Source organism: Eleutherodactylus coqui, chromosome 4 (genome assembly GCF_035609145.1).
Source record: "Eleutherodactylus coqui strain aEleCoq1 chromosome 4, aEleCoq1.hap1, whole genome shotgun sequence".
In the NCBI taxonomy this organism is placed as follows: Eukaryota; Metazoa; Chordata; class Amphibia; order Anura; family Eleutherodactylidae; genus Eleutherodactylus; species Eleutherodactylus coqui.
This window is the reverse complement of record NC_089840.1, coordinates 236,214,504-236,232,612: the sequence shown is the minus strand read 5'-3', so window position 1 is coordinate 236,232,612 and position 18,109 is coordinate 236,214,504. Positions and strand designations below refer to the sequence as shown.

The 18,109-nt window shown below is 44.4% G+C and overlaps 1 protein-coding gene across 5 annotated transcripts; it reads left to right on the top strand.

Annotated features, from left to right (window-relative positions):
- Window positions 1-1,882: 1,882 nt before the first annotated feature.
- BORCS7 (BLOC-1 related complex subunit 7) lies at window positions 1,883-14,670 on the top strand. 5 transcript variants are annotated; one of them, XM_066600909.1, is made up of 6 exons: window positions 1,883-1,995; window positions 3,173-3,345; window positions 4,110-4,172; window positions 8,020-8,063; window positions 8,150-8,170; window positions 11,075-14,670. In XM_066600909.1, the coding sequence occupies exons 2-6, from the start codon at window positions 3,184-3,186 to the stop codon at window positions 11,124-11,126; spliced, it is 342 nt and encodes a 113-aa protein (XP_066457006.1). In that variant the 5' UTR covers window positions 1,883-1,995; window positions 3,173-3,183; the 3' UTR covers window positions 11,127-14,670. The 5 variants fall into 5 exon arrangements, with proteins under 5 accessions (XP_066457006.1, XP_066457007.1, XP_066457008.1 ...); XM_066600910.1 differs by having other exon boundaries at window positions 3,168-3,345; XM_066600911.1 differs by having other exon boundaries at window positions 1,883-2,037.
- The last annotated feature ends 3,439 nt before the right edge of the window (window positions 14,671-18,109 follow it).

Sequence of the window (18,109 nt, the reverse complement as noted above, 5' to 3'; positions counted from 1 at the left end):
GCAATACCTGCATAGAGGCAACGTTTCATACATAGTGCTGCGTATGATATGTGAAGAAATAGAGCATGCTGCGATTTATGCTGCACACTTATGAACCCATTTTTTGGAATGGAGTCATATACAAGAGCGATCCCCCCCCCCCCCCACATCGCACAATTGCAAACAAATTGTGGTACATCCTATCTTTTGGCGTAACCTCGCATCGCATTGTCAATTGTTTTTAATGGGCCCGGCGGCAGCATCGCACCGTTGCAATGCAAGGTTTGCCCATTGAAAACAATGGGAGAAATTCCATGATCGCTACTTCCCCGAAGTTATGCGAGGTGCTTTTGAGATAAAAAGACCTTGTATCCGTGGGGAAATCGCATGCTGACGAGCGCAATATCACACTCACCCGTGTGAAGTTAGCCTTAACTGACATATATACTGGGGAAAAGCTGCATAATGAATGATTTAAAAAAAAAAAAATCAGCGGAGTGGCCCTTTAAGAATCACCCATTACTTTCTATGAGAGCGTAAATAAAAAGCATCGCAATCACATGCCATGCAATTTACATACCTGTGCAGTAAGGTGTTATTCACAAGAGTGTTTTGAAGGGGCTATGTAGCCACTTTTTCACGCCCGGTCGATATACGCGGCCATCTTACGCATTGGATTCCAATGCATTCGTGCACAGGGGTGAATTTGCAGTGTGTAAAAATATCGCACCGGAAAAAAAAGAACATACGCGACTGAAATCGGCAGGGGGCGTTTTTACACACGTCCGGAAAAGAAAGTCCTGGTTCTACCTTTCAAACGATATGCTCCGGCCGCTCCCGTAGACTTCAATGGGGGCTAGAAAAAAAGGGAGGGGGATGGAGTTTAGCAGCGTCCAAGGCTGGGAAGAGCTTACGAGTGCCTCTATTTAGGCATTAGAAGTCACTCCGACTGCGGCGTATTTTTTCGCTAAAACATCGCGCTTGGCCGTGTGAATGGCCGCGAAAATGCTAGTTAAGCTTAGGACTTGATTGCAGAAAATCATCCATTAACGCAATCGTAAAAACACGTACGCTCGTATGAAGGAGCCCTAAGTTAAAAAAAACTCCCTTTTCCCAGTTGTCTCATCAAGAAATTAAAAAAAAATGTAAAACGAGGTATTGCTGCATCCGTAAGTCTAGAGTCACACAAACATAATTTCGCACCCTATTACGCACGAAAAATTTGCACATGCAGTAAGCAGTGAATAGAACCCGTTTATTTCAATGGGTTCCTTCATGTAGAGTATTTTGCACGCACAATTTTTTTGCGCAAAAAATCCACAGCATGCTGAATTTTCTGTGCATTTGTACCGGGAAAGCGCACATACTGAACTAATCGCGCGAACTGACCATTCCAACGGATGTTTTTTGCACGCACAAATGCGCACGATTTGCACGTGCAAAAAGTACAGTAAAACAAGCACACGCAAATATGTGGCGCAAATACGCACGGCAATGCACTTCCACCGGCCTTCAGGTCAAATTTATTAAAATATCCCATTATTAACCCAGCAGGCTGAACACCATCATAAAAAAAAATGCAAAACAAGAAGTGGAATAAAAGTGATTAAAAAAAAAATTTAATATGAACCCCAAAAAGGTACCAATAAAAACTACCGCTCAAGCCTCATAGCGCCCTATCGATCGAAAAATAAGAAGTTAATGAACTGGGAATGCCAGGACTTCAGAATGTGACCCGGATGCAGGAGCATCAATGAGCCTCGGTCATAAAAGGGTTAAATAAAAGAGCTTCAAGGCCGTCCATTGTATAATGTCTTAAGTCTACAATGCAGCAGACTTTACTACAGAGCGCTGCTAAGGTTAGTGAGACCACGTGCTGCGAGAGGGGGAGGAGGCGCAGTGCATCATGGGATGACAGGAAGCTGCTGCTGCTGCTGCAGGGCGACATGTCACAGTGCAGATAATATGTATCTGCTGGCTGGCTGGGGAGGTTTGCAGGATTCCTATAAAAGTGGGGTAAGGAGCAGCGCCGATAAAGAGCAGCGCTGAGCGTAGAAGGTACAGAGTACGCTGTGCATGCAGTGGATTTGGTGTGTATTGCTTTGTAGCCGATCACCGGATGGATGTTTTTGTTTAAAAAAAAGGATTTTTAATCAAAAATTGCAAGAATTACATGTAGATCTATAAACGTGTCACCGGCTTTAGGAAACGTATGTGGAGAAGTAGACTATATATATTTATAGTGTTGCTTCGCCCGGCCTTTATGAGAAGTGAGAAAGTCGCGCCCGCGTAAATGCGGCGTAAGGCCACTCGCACACAAGTGTATTAAAAACGCAGCGGGTAACTGCATGCAGAGCTGCATTTTTGTACATGCATGCATGTGTTTTTAAAGCATCTTTTGCGCAGTAACAGCGCAGGAAGTTGATGATGTCACAGCTTTTTTCCCCGCTCTTCTGGTGGCATAGTATACTGTATCATACCGCGCTTTTACTCCTTTTTTCATGCACCGTGTTCAGCGGAAACATGCTACAACGCTGAAAAATAGACCATTCAGCGTTCGGTTTAGTACGCACTAAGGCGCTCGCCTGGGAAGCCCTATTGAAATGAATGGAGGCTTAGTGCGGCGTTCGAAAAATGCACGTAAATTGCAGCAAAAAAACACCTGTGTGAAAGCGGCCTAAGGTTCATTTCAAATGGGCGAGTGCAATGCCGGGCCGTGAAAAATGTCTCGCATCACTTCGATGCGATGTTCCGGCGCGGCTCACAGCCACGGCAGAGGAGACCATGGAGTGTTTCCTATTATTGTCACTGCGAAGCCTCGCATCGCACTCGCGTGCACCAGCTTTGCTGGCCCCAATGACAACAATGAGCGATGCGAGGGCACGCCCAATGATAGGTCATACCATGACTTTCTACTTTTCCCCTGCATCGCATCGCGGTGCGGGAAAAAAAAAAGGGAAGGATATTCTATTTTGGGGTGATATCGCTCTTTTTTCCCTATAGACCTTCAAAAAAAAAATTGCGCTGATTTGATTTGCATGATTTGATGGCTTATGACAGCAACATGACTGCTTATGATGGAAATACCCTTTTCAAGAAAAATGTGTAATAAATTTATAAGGGATGGGGAACAAAAAAAGTGACTTTTTTGAACTATTTGCAAATTGACGTATTTCTCTTCTGGCCAGCACAGCAGCTGTACTCATGATGGAGAGGGAAGTGGTGGCTAAGATGGCAGCCTCCGCAGATGGGCAGACTAAATATGGGCAGTCGGTAAAAGGGCTTCTTACCGAAAAGGTCAGTACGTGCGGCGCTGACGTCATCGCGCTCACCAAGCAAGTGCTGAAAGGATCACGAAGCTCTGAGGTAAGAAACGTGTTGCCATGATAAATATTGGCGCGGTTTGGGGCACATTGTCATAGTTTTCTAAACTTTCCTGACCTGATGATGTTTTAAGACCACCACAGATGCTGCAGGGCAGACAAGCACTTCATGCGGCTACTTATCTCACAAAGCATTGGGCATGTTGAAATCCAACATGCCTTAGGGACCTTTTACACGGGCCAATCTGTCCGGCGCAAATATAAGATTGTCTAAAAAGTTGACTGCAGTGCTTGCACAGACACTTGCATCTATTTTTTTTTATTCTTAGTGAAACCTTAAAGGGGTCGTCTTGCGATAGGTTTTACGTAGCATGCAGAAACCTCCACCACAGCTCGTCCCGAAGTGTATGGTAAACGGGGGTCTGCGCATGCACACCACCACTCCATTCACTTCACTGGGACGGCTGGGGGTAGCTGACTTTGGCGGCCCCACTTTAAGTGAATGGAGCGGTGGTGCGCCTGCATGATCATTCACGTCGGGCTATGGTGACCCCACAATTTCAGTGCAAATCACTTACAGGTGAATGTAGCTGCAGAGTAAGGAGTCAATGAGTGCAACTTGTAGCAGCAAAGTAGGCTGCAGTCCCATAGTTCTAGATCAGTTGGCCCTGACTTTGGCTTTAGGTGACCGGGATGGGGCAGCAGCAGCTCCTCTTACATTTAATGACAGTTTTGCTGTTAAAAATAAATTCGTTAATTCCCTTTTTTTTTTTCGTTTTTTTTTTTTTTTCTCTTTTACTCTTTCAGCTCCTTGGCCATGCAGCAAGAAACATGGTAATGCAAGAAGATTCCATTTTACATTCAGAAGATGTAAGGATACTATATTACCTCACACAAACATAACTTATTAATCCCATACCTACGTTTTTTTACATTTTTGCAAAGCACGTTCATATAAGTGAGAGATCCTATATGTCCATGTCTTCATTGAAACGAGATCCTGTGACCAGTAGGAGGCAGAAGTTGCCTTTTGCTCCATGTAGATTGGATTTAATCAATGGCAACTAGAGATGAGCGAGCATACTCCATAAGGCAAACTCCTCGAGCGAGTAGTGCCTTATTCGAGTACCTGCCCGCTCGTCTCTACAGATTCGGCTGCCGGCGCAGGTGAGAGGTGAGTTGTGGCGGTGAGCAGGGTGGAGCGGGGGGGGGGAGAGAGAGATCTCCCTTCCGTTCCTCCCCGCTCTCCCCCGCCGCTGCCCGCCCCCTGCCGGCACCCGAATCTTTAAAGACGAGCGGGCAAGTACTCGAATAAGGCACTACTCGCTCGAGGAGTTTGCCTTATGGAGTATGCTCGCTCATCTCTAATGGCAACTAATCACTATCATTGGTTGTTCCTATTAAACAAGCCCGACCTGTAGAGCTGGAATACTTACAGGTCATATCCAGAGGCTCCCTGTGAATAAACCCTTCTGAAGTGCTATAAGGCTCCATTCACAAGGGGGAGTTTGGTTGCAATACAAAATGCACCAAAAAGCGCATTGGTGAAACCATGTGTGTTTTTACTATGTTTGTAGTAAAGTGTGGCAAAAAACGCATGCAGTTTTGCAAATGCCCTTTTTGGTGCGGTTTTTATTGCAACCAAACTGCCCCGTGTGAATAAAGTTTAAGAAAGTTTTTCTAGAGCTACAGACACAAAATCCAAAGCAAACCCACATGCAAACTTTAATAGCATTTGATTAGCATTTATTTGACAGCAACTCAGCGTAACTGGAATACCCCTTTAAAGAGAACCTGCACTTTCACTTCGGAGCACTTCTACTCCATCGGACGCTTCCAGCTCCTCCCAGTAGCTGAAGCTGGCTCCATATAGAGCTATCTTGGACCGTCTTCAGCTGCTAGAAGAATCCGGAAGCATCCGACGGAGCAGAAGTGCGCCGAAGTGAAAGTGCAGCTTCTCTTTAAAGCATCACAGTATGACCCTAAAGGCCCATTTGAGCCATCTTTTGAGCGATAATCGTTGTGTGTATCTGCACTGACATCGTGCAGTTTTCTTTAATGATCTTTCAGCATGTGCCCTATCAGGGATTCACAGCAGGATACAGCTGATACTATTGTTTCAGCTGTATCCCGCTCCCTGATGACAGGCTGGGTATGAAGAACAGAGCCTTCCAGCTGTGTTCTCCATACCCCGCTTGGCTGTATAACAGCCGGGCGCTCCAAGCAGAGAACAGCTGGATGCAGAAGACAACTGGGGCCATCCCACTTGTCTTTTGCATCCTCTGCTCGGAGCACTCAGCTGTATAACAGCCGGGCGCTCGGAGCGGGGAACAGCTGGATGCAGAAGACAACTGGGGCCATCCCGTTTGTCTTTTGCATCCTCTGCTCGGAGCGCTCAGCTGTACAACAGCCGGGCGCTCGGAGCGGGGAACAGCTGGATGCAGAAGGCAAGCAGCCCCGCTTGTCTTCTGCATCCTCTGCTCAGTGCACAAGGTGATGGCTCAACGTTTGAGCGATCACCTTGCGCTGTAAATGACACAACGATTATCGCTCAAAAGTCGCTCTGAGACCTCTTTTGAGCGATAATCGTGTCTAAATAGGACATAGATCACTTAGACTTCAAAGATATCAATCTGTCCAATTAGGAAACATAAGTGATTGCAAATCAATTCCACCTGCTTTGGTGCAAATAAAAGGTGCGCTGAAGAAGCAACAGCAAGGAAGCCCCCAAAAAGAGAATGGTTTTGAATATGCTTACCACACACAATTCCTCTCTCCTTATCCTTCCTGATTGAGTCTTGATTAGTGTCCTTGCCTTTACTGGTAGCATGAGGTGGTAGCTGCAGCCCAATCAGGTGGCACAGGTTGTCCTGCTCCTTCCAGGATGGCGCATCTATACGTGCCATTGCAGGGTTTACCATGTCTCCCAGCATGGAGCAGATACCAGGACACCGTCTGTTCTAGGTGGAGAGTTTTACAGGGTTTTGGAAGAGCATCAACCCAGCAGCAGGCCCAGGGAAACCCTTCCAAAATCCCCAACAGAATGACCCCTATTGGGCTCCCAGTCTGCAGGTTTATGACCAAACTGTTGTAGTGGCCCAGAGTTTGGGGTTCCCACCAGCACTTTAGAATGCATGTTTCATGTATGTCGTGTTGTTGTCATGAGTGTTGTATGGGTTAGTGTTACGTGTATCACAACTTCCAGGCGTGAAAGGGCTAATGTCTGGAAAATGTATCGATTTGTCTGTGAGTTGTGGGTCAGGTGTCAGTAAAGTGGTCGTTGTGAGTTGGAGTTTGAAGAGAGACGAGGTCGAGTGATAGAGATGGAGGAGAGATGGACTGTTGCTCCTGCCGGTGCTCAGACGATTCAGAACCTCTCCTTAGGAGAAGCTTGCCCTTTCAGGGTTTTGGAACGCAGGACATGCTGAGATCGCGTGGGTGTGAAAGCGCAAGAACGGTATGTTCCGATGCAGAAAACAGCAAGTTATGCAAGAGCAGTGAATAACCCCCTGTTGATAGCCACAACTATAAAAGTGTTTTGAAGTCCCTCCAGTTGAGCGTTTCAAATGAGAGAGAGAGAGAGAGAGAGAGAGAGATCCATCACATAACTGTAACTGAGGATATGTGCGCCTTGGGAATGCCAAACTGCATGAGAGTAAGTAAAGAGGCGAGCGATGTAAGCCAACTAATAATCTACTACATACTAGTTGTTTCCCTGTTATATGAAAGAAGAGAAGTTTAAGTAAAGGAACAAGACCGAACGTTCCCGTTTCTTATAGAAAAAGTACTTTCTGTGTATGGACTACTCTTTATTCAAGCTGGGTAATCCGCTGTGGATTTAGGAACGTTGGCGTCACGGTGACAAAACAGGAACTTCGGGTAACCTAGGTTATTAAACGTGATCTTCCCCAGTTAGTAACGTGGTTGGGTTCTTGGCCACCCCTTTGGAGGAGACAGTCGAGCCTCCGTGACAGGTTGCTATTTGGTTACCCCGCTGAGGGCCTGCTCCTCGGGCGCTGCACTGTTAGACTCCATGAGGCCGGCCTGACTTCCTGTAGTGGAATCCGCCATCACAGTCCAGCACCGTGCAGCTTGATTGGCATGCACCAAGAAAATGGATTTTCTGGAAATCCAGCCTTCAATTAGTTGATGAGTTTGGTTTCCATTGACGCGCCATCTTGCATGGTTAAAGGGGTTTTCCAGGCAGCGCTGGCTGTCAGTGCTGGGATACACAGAGGTCGGAGCTGAAGCAGCTGCAACAATCCCTGTGTAGCGGCTGGCGTTCGTAATTGTTAGCGCAGCTCTCATTGACCTCAATGGGACCCCAACCTGCAATTACAAGCACAGCTCCCATTGATTTAATTGAAAGCTGCGCCTGCAGTTACAAGCGCTGGGGTCGGAGCAGTGCTTCTGCTCAAACCCTGGTGTATCTCGGCGTGCGCTGCCTGGAAAACCCCTTTATCTCAAGTAGTTGGGAACTCAATGGAACGGAGTTGCATTATCAGACAAAACTCATTGACGGGTGTGGCGCTGTTTCTGACGGAACGCAGGCATGTTTTTCTAATCCAGTTCAACTCCTTTAATTCTCTATGGACGCCATATAAAGTGTATCTGTCTTGTGAAATGTAATATACCATAGATATGTGTGACATCCAGCTGATTAACCCCATCCGCTTTAATGGCTGTTTCTGACCTGCACTATGTGTGATCTTTGCAGAGCCTGAGAAAAATGGCCATTATAACCACCCATCTACAGTACCAGTAAGTACACTTATTTATTCCTGCGTGTTTCATCTGCTTTAGACTGTACAGTAATACTACTGCCATCTTTATCCTCTATCCTTCAGACAAGAAGCCATCCAGAAGAAGTGAGTGCTTTTATTACCATTATCACTGATAGTGTGGAATTGTATCTGTTTTACATTCTCTTGCCCTTCTTCAGGCTCCTGAGGCTGCTTTCACATCTGTGGTGGGGGCTCAGTTCTCCTTGTGCGTTGAGGAAGCAGGAGAGGGGAATCTCCTGGCGGAACGGACCCCCCCTCCCCCCCCTGACTATAATGGGATCCGTATAGTTTCCGCTCAGCTGCCCGGCATTTTACCGGAAGAAAATGCGCTATTTCTTCTGGTATTTTGTGCCGGATCTGCGACGGAGGTTCCAGCACAGATGTGAAGCCAGACTAAAATTTATGTATTTACTTGCAGTTGCCTATATAATGGCACCAACGTATTCCACAAAGCTGCAGAGAGATTTCCAAGGAGGCTCACAATCTAACGGTCACACACTAGGGTGTTTAATCCCCTTCTGCTTTTTATGCCCCTTGTTTTTCATCATTTTTTTTTTCCTCCCCACTTTCAAAAATGTATAACTTTTTATTTTTCCAGTGACATGGCTACATGAGGGCTTGTTTTTTGTGGGAGGAGTTGTATTTTTTAATGGTTGCATTTAAAGTACCATCTAATGTATTGGATAACTTCTTAAAACTTTCTAAGTGGGAGGCAAAAAGGAAAAATAGTTTCTGCAGCAGTAAAAATGTTATCTTAAGGCCTCATGTCCACGGGAAGTCGAATTCTGCATGTGGGAGCCCGCAGCGGAATCAGACCCTGCCCGCGGCTGAGGACAGTGCTTGCCTTCACTGCAAAAGTGTCGGCCAGCGCACCGCCGCACAGGCATGGTAGAAATTCATTTTTTAAGTTTTAAATCTCCTGCCTACCTGCGGAGTCTGCAACTCAATTCAATTGCGGATCGGAAGGCTTCCATTGACTTCAATGCAAGCCATCCAAGTGAGAACCGCAACAAAATGGAACATGCTGCGATTTGTTTTCCAGACCAGAAGGCCCACAAAACAAATCTGCATGCTTTAATTAAGCTGCGGACGCCCATGTCTTCCTATTGGTGGCTTGAATTGCGGATCGTCGACAATTCAAATTTGCCCGTGGACATTGGGCCTTACTCTGCGAGTCAGAACAATTATGGTTCTAACATAATTATATATATATATATATATATATATATATATATATATATATATATATATATATATATATATATATATATATATATATATATTATATAATATGCTGTGAAAGCCCTCACTGACTCGCCAAAAGTTCTCCAACTTCCCGATATCGTAGCAACATGAATTTTGGCACGAGCATAGATTATCTCCAAAATAGGAAAAGTAATTGGGTCCCAACTCGATTATTCAATTCTAGCGCAAAAGAATTGGCGTCGAAATTTAACGTACATAATCTAAATCTCTCACTTCCCAATGTCATAGAAACTTAAAACTTGGCACGGGCATTGGATATGTCATAAATAGGAAAAGTTAATGGGTCCCAACTTGATTATTCAATTCTATGCGCAAAAGAATTAGCGTCCAACTTTTACCTACGGAATCTAATTTTTTCACTTCCCGATGTCATAGAAACGTGAAATTTGGCACGAGCATTGATTATGTCATAAATAGGAAAAGCTAATGGGTCCCAACTCGATTATTCAATTCTATGCGCAAAAGAATTAGCGTCAAATTTTTACGTACGGAATGTATTTTTCTCACTTTCCAGTGTCATAGAAACGTGAAATTTGGCACGAGCATTGATTATGTCATAAATAGGAAAAGCTTATGGGTCCCAACTCCATTATTTAATTCTATGCGCAAAAGAATTAGCGTCCAAATTTTACGTACGGAATGCAATTTTCTCACTTTCCGGTGTCATAGAAACATGAAATTTGGCACGAGCATTGATTTATGTCATAAATAGGAAAAGCTAATGGGTCCCACCTCGATTGTTCAATTTTAAGAGCAAAAGAATTAGCGTCCACATTTTACGAATGGAATCTAATTCTCTCACTTCCTGATGTCATTTTATATGAAGGAAACGTCGCATGGTTACCTCCCGTGGTGTTTCCTGGGTAACGCAAAGAACTATGCAAAATGGTGAACATATGTTTTTCCGGTATCTCTAAAGTAACCACGACTTCATAAGATTTCCGCGTGAACACCAGATAAACACCAGTACCAAATTAACTCGGGCGAAGCCGTGTGTGTGTGTGTGTGTGTTAGTTATAATATTACTCTTTAAATAACTTAAGAAAAAGTACTTCTTGTCCCCATCTTTTGACCTCCATAACCTTATTTTTTTCAGCGTTGGGTTTTGTACGAGGGCTTTTTTTTTTTCTTGTTGCGTGACCTGTAGTTTTATTTATACCATTTTGGGATACCTATAGCTTTCTGATCTTATTTTTATTTATTTTTTCTTGGTGACGAGAGACCAAAAAAGTGCAGTTCTGGCATTCTGCATGTCTTTTATTTTTTTATTTTTTTTGACTACTCTCAATGTCTGTGATTAAAAATGGTATTTTTAAAAAAAAAATAATTTGGACTTTTAAGCATGCAGATATAACAATTATATTCAAACTAAAAAAAATTTTTGATGCCCATCTCCACTGTATGCAGCTTTGGGTGGTTGTGCTTATGTAAACAGACAAGTGATATTGTCTTACAATGTTTTTGTAACTCCCTTAGAGGTGAATTAATGTTACGGGAATGGCGTCGCAAGCTGCTCTGTTTCCACATCTCCCAGCTGTTTCCCTAATCCCCAATCGGGGTGGATCGCACACATAGGTATGGGTATCCCAACCAAGGCCATGAAAGACTGACCTGGGAATACCCCTTTATACCTCTGACCAATGTGACCACACAACATCTTTTGTGCAGGATATGTTGTTGTATAGAACCATATGTTTAACCCTTTCTCTGTTTTGTGGGCAGTGTTGAGCAGTCATCAAACCTTCAGGATCAGTTGAAGCATCTACTGAAGTGACAAGAACCCAACTTGCTCTGGACTTAATCCTGCATAACCCAAATCTGAAGAGCACTGAATGTTGTCGCTAGTTTACACGCTGTTGGATGGCTCTTGTGGTCGTTCCAGCAGAAAACTTCTACCGTACTTGAAGATGTTGTGACTCATCATAGAGGATTCCTAAGGCAGATATATCAATGTGTCAAAGTTGTAAGACTGGTTTAAGGGTGTATTCACAAGGCTGGGTTTCGACCTTGTACTAACAGCTTGTTCACCTACAGCAGCCAATGGCCACACTATTTTACTAGGATTACTGGCAAGATCGTGCATCCATTGGTTGCCGCAGGTCGGCAGGGTTTCAACCGAAGGTGGTTACTGCAGCGTGGAAAGCTCGCCTTGGAGCGGATGACTGCAGCATATATGGGCAACTTCAACAACGTATAAGCAGCATGCCTATATATGATGCAGATTTCAACCCTAAGGGTGAAAATCCACCGCAAATCTGCATAGTTTAGGATCCGATTTGGCTACTGCTTATTTCCAACATATTTGCAGAGGGCTTTCCACTGCAGAAAGCTTGTACCACACACACGCTGGTTTATGAAGGTACTCTAATCGCTGAGATATTTTATGGAGCCAGTTGCCACAATGAAGACAATTAAGTATTTTGTCTTTCAAAAGGGACATGGCTTGTTACCGCTGCACTATATTTATCGGTGTCCGCAGACAAGGAGCACGTGTGTGGCAGGTCAGACTTGCAGGTTATTCCCATTGTGTTGGTGCAGTAGGTTCTTCCACTAGTAACACTTTCCAATCCACTGTCTGACGTCTGAAGACATTATGATTTAAGGCTGTACAGCTCTGATGTTGGAAGACGGCCGTCGGGGTTCTCTTACTGTATATTACCAGCCTCTCTGCTGTCGGAGCCTATCCAACGTGTCACCTCGTCGTTGTATGACAGCAGAAAAAGAGTAAGCCCCCTAGGAAAACCAGGGTACAAATTGGATTGGAAAGGGTTAATGCACTGTAACAAACCCAAGATAAATGCATGAGGCTTTTGCAGGGCTTTTAACATGTTTGCAACAAATAATCCCTGGAATTTGTAATGCTGGGCTTGCTGTGAATAAAGCTCTGTTTACATCTGCTCTGTATGGAGCACAAAATCCTAGATGTAATAATGCAGCATGCTGCGCTACTTTGGGAAAAATTCAGGCAAAATACCGGTGGACTCCATTATAGCCGGTGGGGTTCATCAGACAGGTTTGGTGTCAGTAATGTGCCGGATTTGGCATTTCTGCCATTTTTGTTGATGAACATGTGACCAGCCCTTATATATTATGACCGTTAAATAATATATTACATACTGTATATGGTTCAGATTAATGACTGATGATCACACAGCACCAAACATTCATTCCACGGCAATGCTGATCTACCCCAGTGTGTAACGGATGTCCTATTTAGTTCTATATTTTTATTTAGATTTTTTATTTTCTTTACGCTTGACGACTTGGCGCTATAACTGTATGTCCGCACGGGAAGGAATCTCCACAATGGATAATCTGCAGCAAAATCCACGTGTCACATTTGGATTTGTCACAACTTTACAGCAGAATTCATCCCGCTTATTGAAGGAGGTGAGATCTGCGGTAAAATCCACAACCTAAATTAATGTGCTCTAGACTTTATATTACACCCCAGCTCTATTTAAGCATGTTGATGAAGTTTTTCAATCTCATCAACTTTGCTTGTACTGTACTATGCTTCCAATTAGTAGTGGAAAATCTGCAGTCTATATACATCACATGTGAACATATACCCTACACCTCGCTGTATGTTTCGTACACTATGTAGATATAGTATCCTTCTTATGGCTATAGTGTTGCCCGCACTCCTCCGTCATTGATAATGATGAAGACCTGGAAGAGGAGGGTAAAGTATTGCATATCTGGAGTTCACATTAAAGGGATTCCGTCATCCAGTTCCTGCTGCCCAAACAATGAGCAACATGAACCTGGGACGGGGAAGCCTGATGCACTGAAAGCGAATTAGTCTGAAACTTTGTGTCATTTCCGAATAAGTATACTGTGAAGTTTGACTCTGAGTTGAGTTCTGAGTCATAGAGGCGGGCCGCATCGCCTCTGCCCACCCGTTGCATAAAGACGACAACTCTCTCCTTCTGTGATAGAGAAGAGCTGTCATTCTGCATGCAGCCGATGGGGGGAGGTGGTGCGGCCCGCCTCTGTGACTCGGAACTCAACTCCAAGTCAAACATCAAAAAGTGTAATTATTCTGAAAAGCTGCAGTATTTTAGAGTAAAGCACCAATACGGGCATCGGGCTTCCCTGTCCCAGGTTCATGTTGCCCGTTGTTGGGGCAGCATAGATCTGACGACAAAATCCCCTTTAAAGGGGTTTTCCAATGAGAATACTATTGATGACCTGTCATCAATAGATAATCGGTTGGAGTCTGTATCTCAGCAGAATGACCGATCAGCTGAGCGGGCGCATGCTGTCATCACCGCAATAACACAGAGGTCAGGGCGGAAGTCTCAATGCCGACCTCTGTGTAGTGGCTGGCGCTTGTAACTGCAGGCATGGCTCTCATTGAAATCGACTCAAGCTGTACCTTCAGTTACAAGCGTCAGCCAAACCCCTTAACGTCAGCAGATGTTAGTTGTATTTTCATGTACAAGAAGGTCATAGCAATATAATCTGAAAATACAATCTTCACTTGCGTTGGTTCCCAGTTTATTTGAAATGGTGCTGTGATAGGTAAAATATGCACAGAATTAGATTGCAAAACACACAGTTTACGGACAAGATACATAGTTTCTAGATACAGACCATTTTTCTAACTCCTTTCTAACTAAATTCATGTATTAGTCAGCATGGTCTATAAGGGAGGGTCTCCAACTCCCATTTCCCCATATAGCCAACGCAGGGCGGTGTTAGGCCTAAGTCATATTGACATCTGGTGACTTTTAGCCACTCGTGCTATTGATCCATGACCTATCCAAAGTGACTGTTCAACTACATAGTCACTTTAACTCTCCATGTACTGATTTTCTTGTGACCTTTTGTTTAAAGGCAATAGCCAATCTGAAAATGCAGAGCTAAAGTATAAAACATGACAAAGAGACGGAGCAGCGACCTGAGCCTGCAATGACACAGGAAGTGAAAATTTAGACCGTTCAATCAGAAAAGATCGGTTTGCTCTCCTGATTTGTCACTTTTTATAAATCTATTTCTCTTTTTCTTAGAACTCTGTTTTGTTGTCCCTCTGTTGTTCCTCCTGCAATTATGTGAATGAATTGAAAACTCAGTTTTCTCAATTCTCCTTTTTGGTGGGGAGCATCCCTACACTTTCACACGGTCCAGTCAGTACTGAAATGACAAAGTAGCTGCTTGTATCCAGCTGTAGAGAAACATCCGCTGAGAATGTACAGAATGTTGTTTGTGAAGCTAAATTCTATTGTTAAAATGTGTTTTCATTTTCTGAAGACTTTCACTTTTATAAGGAGAATATTGTTAACGATCTTACATAATAAAATGTGAAAAATTCAGTTTGGGCCAAGTACTGTGTTTTTGTGGTTGTTGTTTTTTTGTGGATATGGTTGTTGATGTGTGTGGGTTTATATTTATTGGTTTATTTTTTTAATACTTGGCTTTCTATATTTTGTCATTTTTGTTTTTGCAACAAAAACAATTCCATTAATTCTAAGGCCGGCTTCACATGGGCAATAAAATTGTGCAAGATTTATAAGTTGAGACCCACAAATCTTGCTCAAATATGAACCCCGTTCTTTTGAATGGGGTCCTACACATGAGCGATGTTTTCCCGCATGGCACCGCGATGCAGGAAATAGAACATGCTGTGATTTATCTGTTCATGCTCTCACATCGCAGCCCCATTGTTTTCAATGGGGCCAGTGGCAGCATTGCACCACATGCTAGGTGCACGAGATGTGAGGTCTGCCATTGAAAACAATGGAAGAAGCTCCGCTATCCTCTACTGCAGCTATCAGCTGTGGCGGGGGGATTCCCTTCATCCCTGAAGTGATGCAAGGCTGTTTTCACATTAAAATTCCTCATCCCATCGCTGGGCAATTCACATGGTGGGGAGCGTGATATGGGGGCAGGATTCATGGCCCTATATCACACTCGCTCGTGTAAAGCTAGCTTTAGGGTGCCTTCACACTTGTGATAAAATCGTGCAATGTGAAAGCGAGGGAAAACACAGAATTATGAAACCAATGATTTTTCAATGGTTTCCTTCACATTTGCGATAGGGTTAGGGTTAACCCTGTGTGTGGCGTTGCAGGGAGGGGAGAAGGCAGAGAGCCACAGACCCTCACAGGTGACTGCACACGGCTGGAGATGGGAAGCTGTGGGGTACTGGAACGGCGAGCGGAGGCGGCCCAACAAGAACAGTGCCGGAGCAGGGAGTGGAGGCGGCGGTGTGGGGAGCCGAGCCACTCCAACAATTACAGCGCAGAACTGGGGAGTGCTGCTGTGCATTCAATGACAGGGGCGCTGCAGGGAGCCGAGATGTGAGGCCAAGCGCTGGGATGAGCCAAGAAGACCCGTGTGTGATGGGCTCTCATCTGCGCTGCTAAAGATTGCTGCTGTCACTCTCACCATCACTGCTGTCACCTGCTGTGAACTGGCCCCCGCTGTAAGTGTTCCCTGCTGTCGCCTCAACACCTCCGCTCTCAGTGTCCTCCTTGCCACAGTGCGAGCCAATCGGCAGCGGGGGGCCGGACAGCGGCGTTCCCTCCTGCTAAGGGCTTTCAAACCCCTAGCTTCCGGTGTCAACAAGATACACCAGTACCTGTACCAGAGTACGTCACTAAACTTTTGGAGCTCTGCATCACTACAGTCTAACACGAACCAACATTTAACATTACAGCATTACCATTCCACGTACATTCTCATCTTGGTGCTCTGTGCTGCTACCCCCGTGAGCCTCCTAGAATCATTTAAAAAAATGGCGCTCTCTTGTGCCTGTTCCATGGCTTCCTATGTCTCTCGCTGCCTCCCCTTCCTTGGCAGTGGCTCTGGTCAGTGGTGGGGAAGCTCTTAGCACAGTAACGGACTGGAGGAGGTGGAGCCTAGCCTGCAAGCCGCTGTAGCGTAAGAGGGAGCACCGCAGCAGCACTATTCCCTTACAGATGTCACATAAGAGATGCAATCACCCTACAAACATTTGCTCGTTTGTCTGACGATTGCCAGCAATGATCAGGTGGACGAACAGTTAGATAAGTGATTGCCCGTGATCATCAGCCCATGTAAAAAGGGTCTTAAAGAGGTTGTCCCACAAAATTAAATTACTTCCTATCCACAGGATAGCAAATAACTAGTTGATCGCCGGTACTCCAACAACTAGGTTCCCCTACTGATTGCATACAAAATGACAAAAACCTAACAGAATGTCACATATACTGAATTATAACAATATAGGGGCAGACAGGAAACCTTTCTGTAGTGCAGAAGGTGACCACACTGCACTCCCCCAAAGTGTGAATCTCCTATTGTTGCCTCTGGAAACGGCATATTTTACTTGGAAGCCTTTCTGATGAACAATGGGACATGCTCTGGAGCTGCTCTAAATATTGTACTAATACTGGAGATTTGAAACATACTATATTAAGGCTATGGACATCTTTTGGGGAGAATCTTTTCACTTAAATGTATGTATTTAGGACTGACAATCATTTCTGCAATAGGATTTGATTAAAATTACAGGAAGAAATAGCCAAAAGAACTGGTGATTTGGCGCAACACTCCAAATATAGATATATTTATTCAAAATGTTGCACCATTTGTCTTCTGCAACTTCTACATACCTCTGTACATTGAAACTGCAGTCTAATGGGCCATTCACACAGGTGTATTTTCTGTCCGTATTCAGTTAGTATATTTTATAGACTGAACCCAGCCTTACAGATGCTGTCCTGCTGGAGAACAATAGCGATGTATTTAGAGAGCAGACCACCCACTGTTCTCTAAATATATGCAATGAAGTGCTAAAGGACTGATTAACCCATTAGTACCTATGCAAAATGATCGCTCAAAACTGTCACTTTCTGACTAATTTTGAGCAATCATCTGTGTGTGTAAATGCACCTTAAGCCATCTGTCCAGTTTAACTGATAGATGATCTATTGACTGTCTGCTGTTAACTATAACATTGATGAGCAGAAACTCCAGAAGACTAATGGTGCAAACATTTTAAATAAATGCTATTGCAAAAATGATTTTCAGGCCAAAATTCATATATTTAAAGGGATTGTTCAGTAGTAAAATATTAATGGTCTACCCTTCAATAGTATATCAGTGGGGGAGGAAGGGGGGTGCCACCCAGGATCCCCTGCCAATCAGCTGTCGTCTGGGCACTTTGTGTGTAATACCAAGCCTGGCCACTGCAGCTGGAACAGAGCTGTCTGCTTACTGTAGAAATCAGCTCAGTGCATGAGCGCAGTGGCCCAGGTGCCAGACTCTAGCCTATCTATTACTGATGGCCTATCCTAAAGATAGAACATCAAGTTTACAACTAGACAACCCCTTTAACCACTTCAGGAATGCCCATAGACTATAAATGTCATGGTAGTCCTTATCCCTGCATGGACTTTTAAAAGGTCCCTGCAGAGAATCCCCCTAGAGCTCTCCTGTTCTGCAGGAGCTCCCTGATCTGAGAGTCTAATGACAGTTCAGATCATAGGGCTTTGCCTGGAGACCAATAAGTGAGGTCTCCAGACATGTGATGGCCATCCTCTCCAACTCAGAAGTCAGGCAGCTAGTCTAATAGTCTAACAAGGTAGTGTTAGATTGCATCAAACCGAAAATATCACTAGAGGGCAAAATCAATAAACAGCGGCTCTGTTTTTTTGGACACGTGTTGCGCGATAACTCACTGGAAACAGTACTGATGCTTGGCAAGGTCAGTGGGAGGAGAAGATAGGATGACAAAGAACAAGATGACTAGATACAATCAAGGCCACC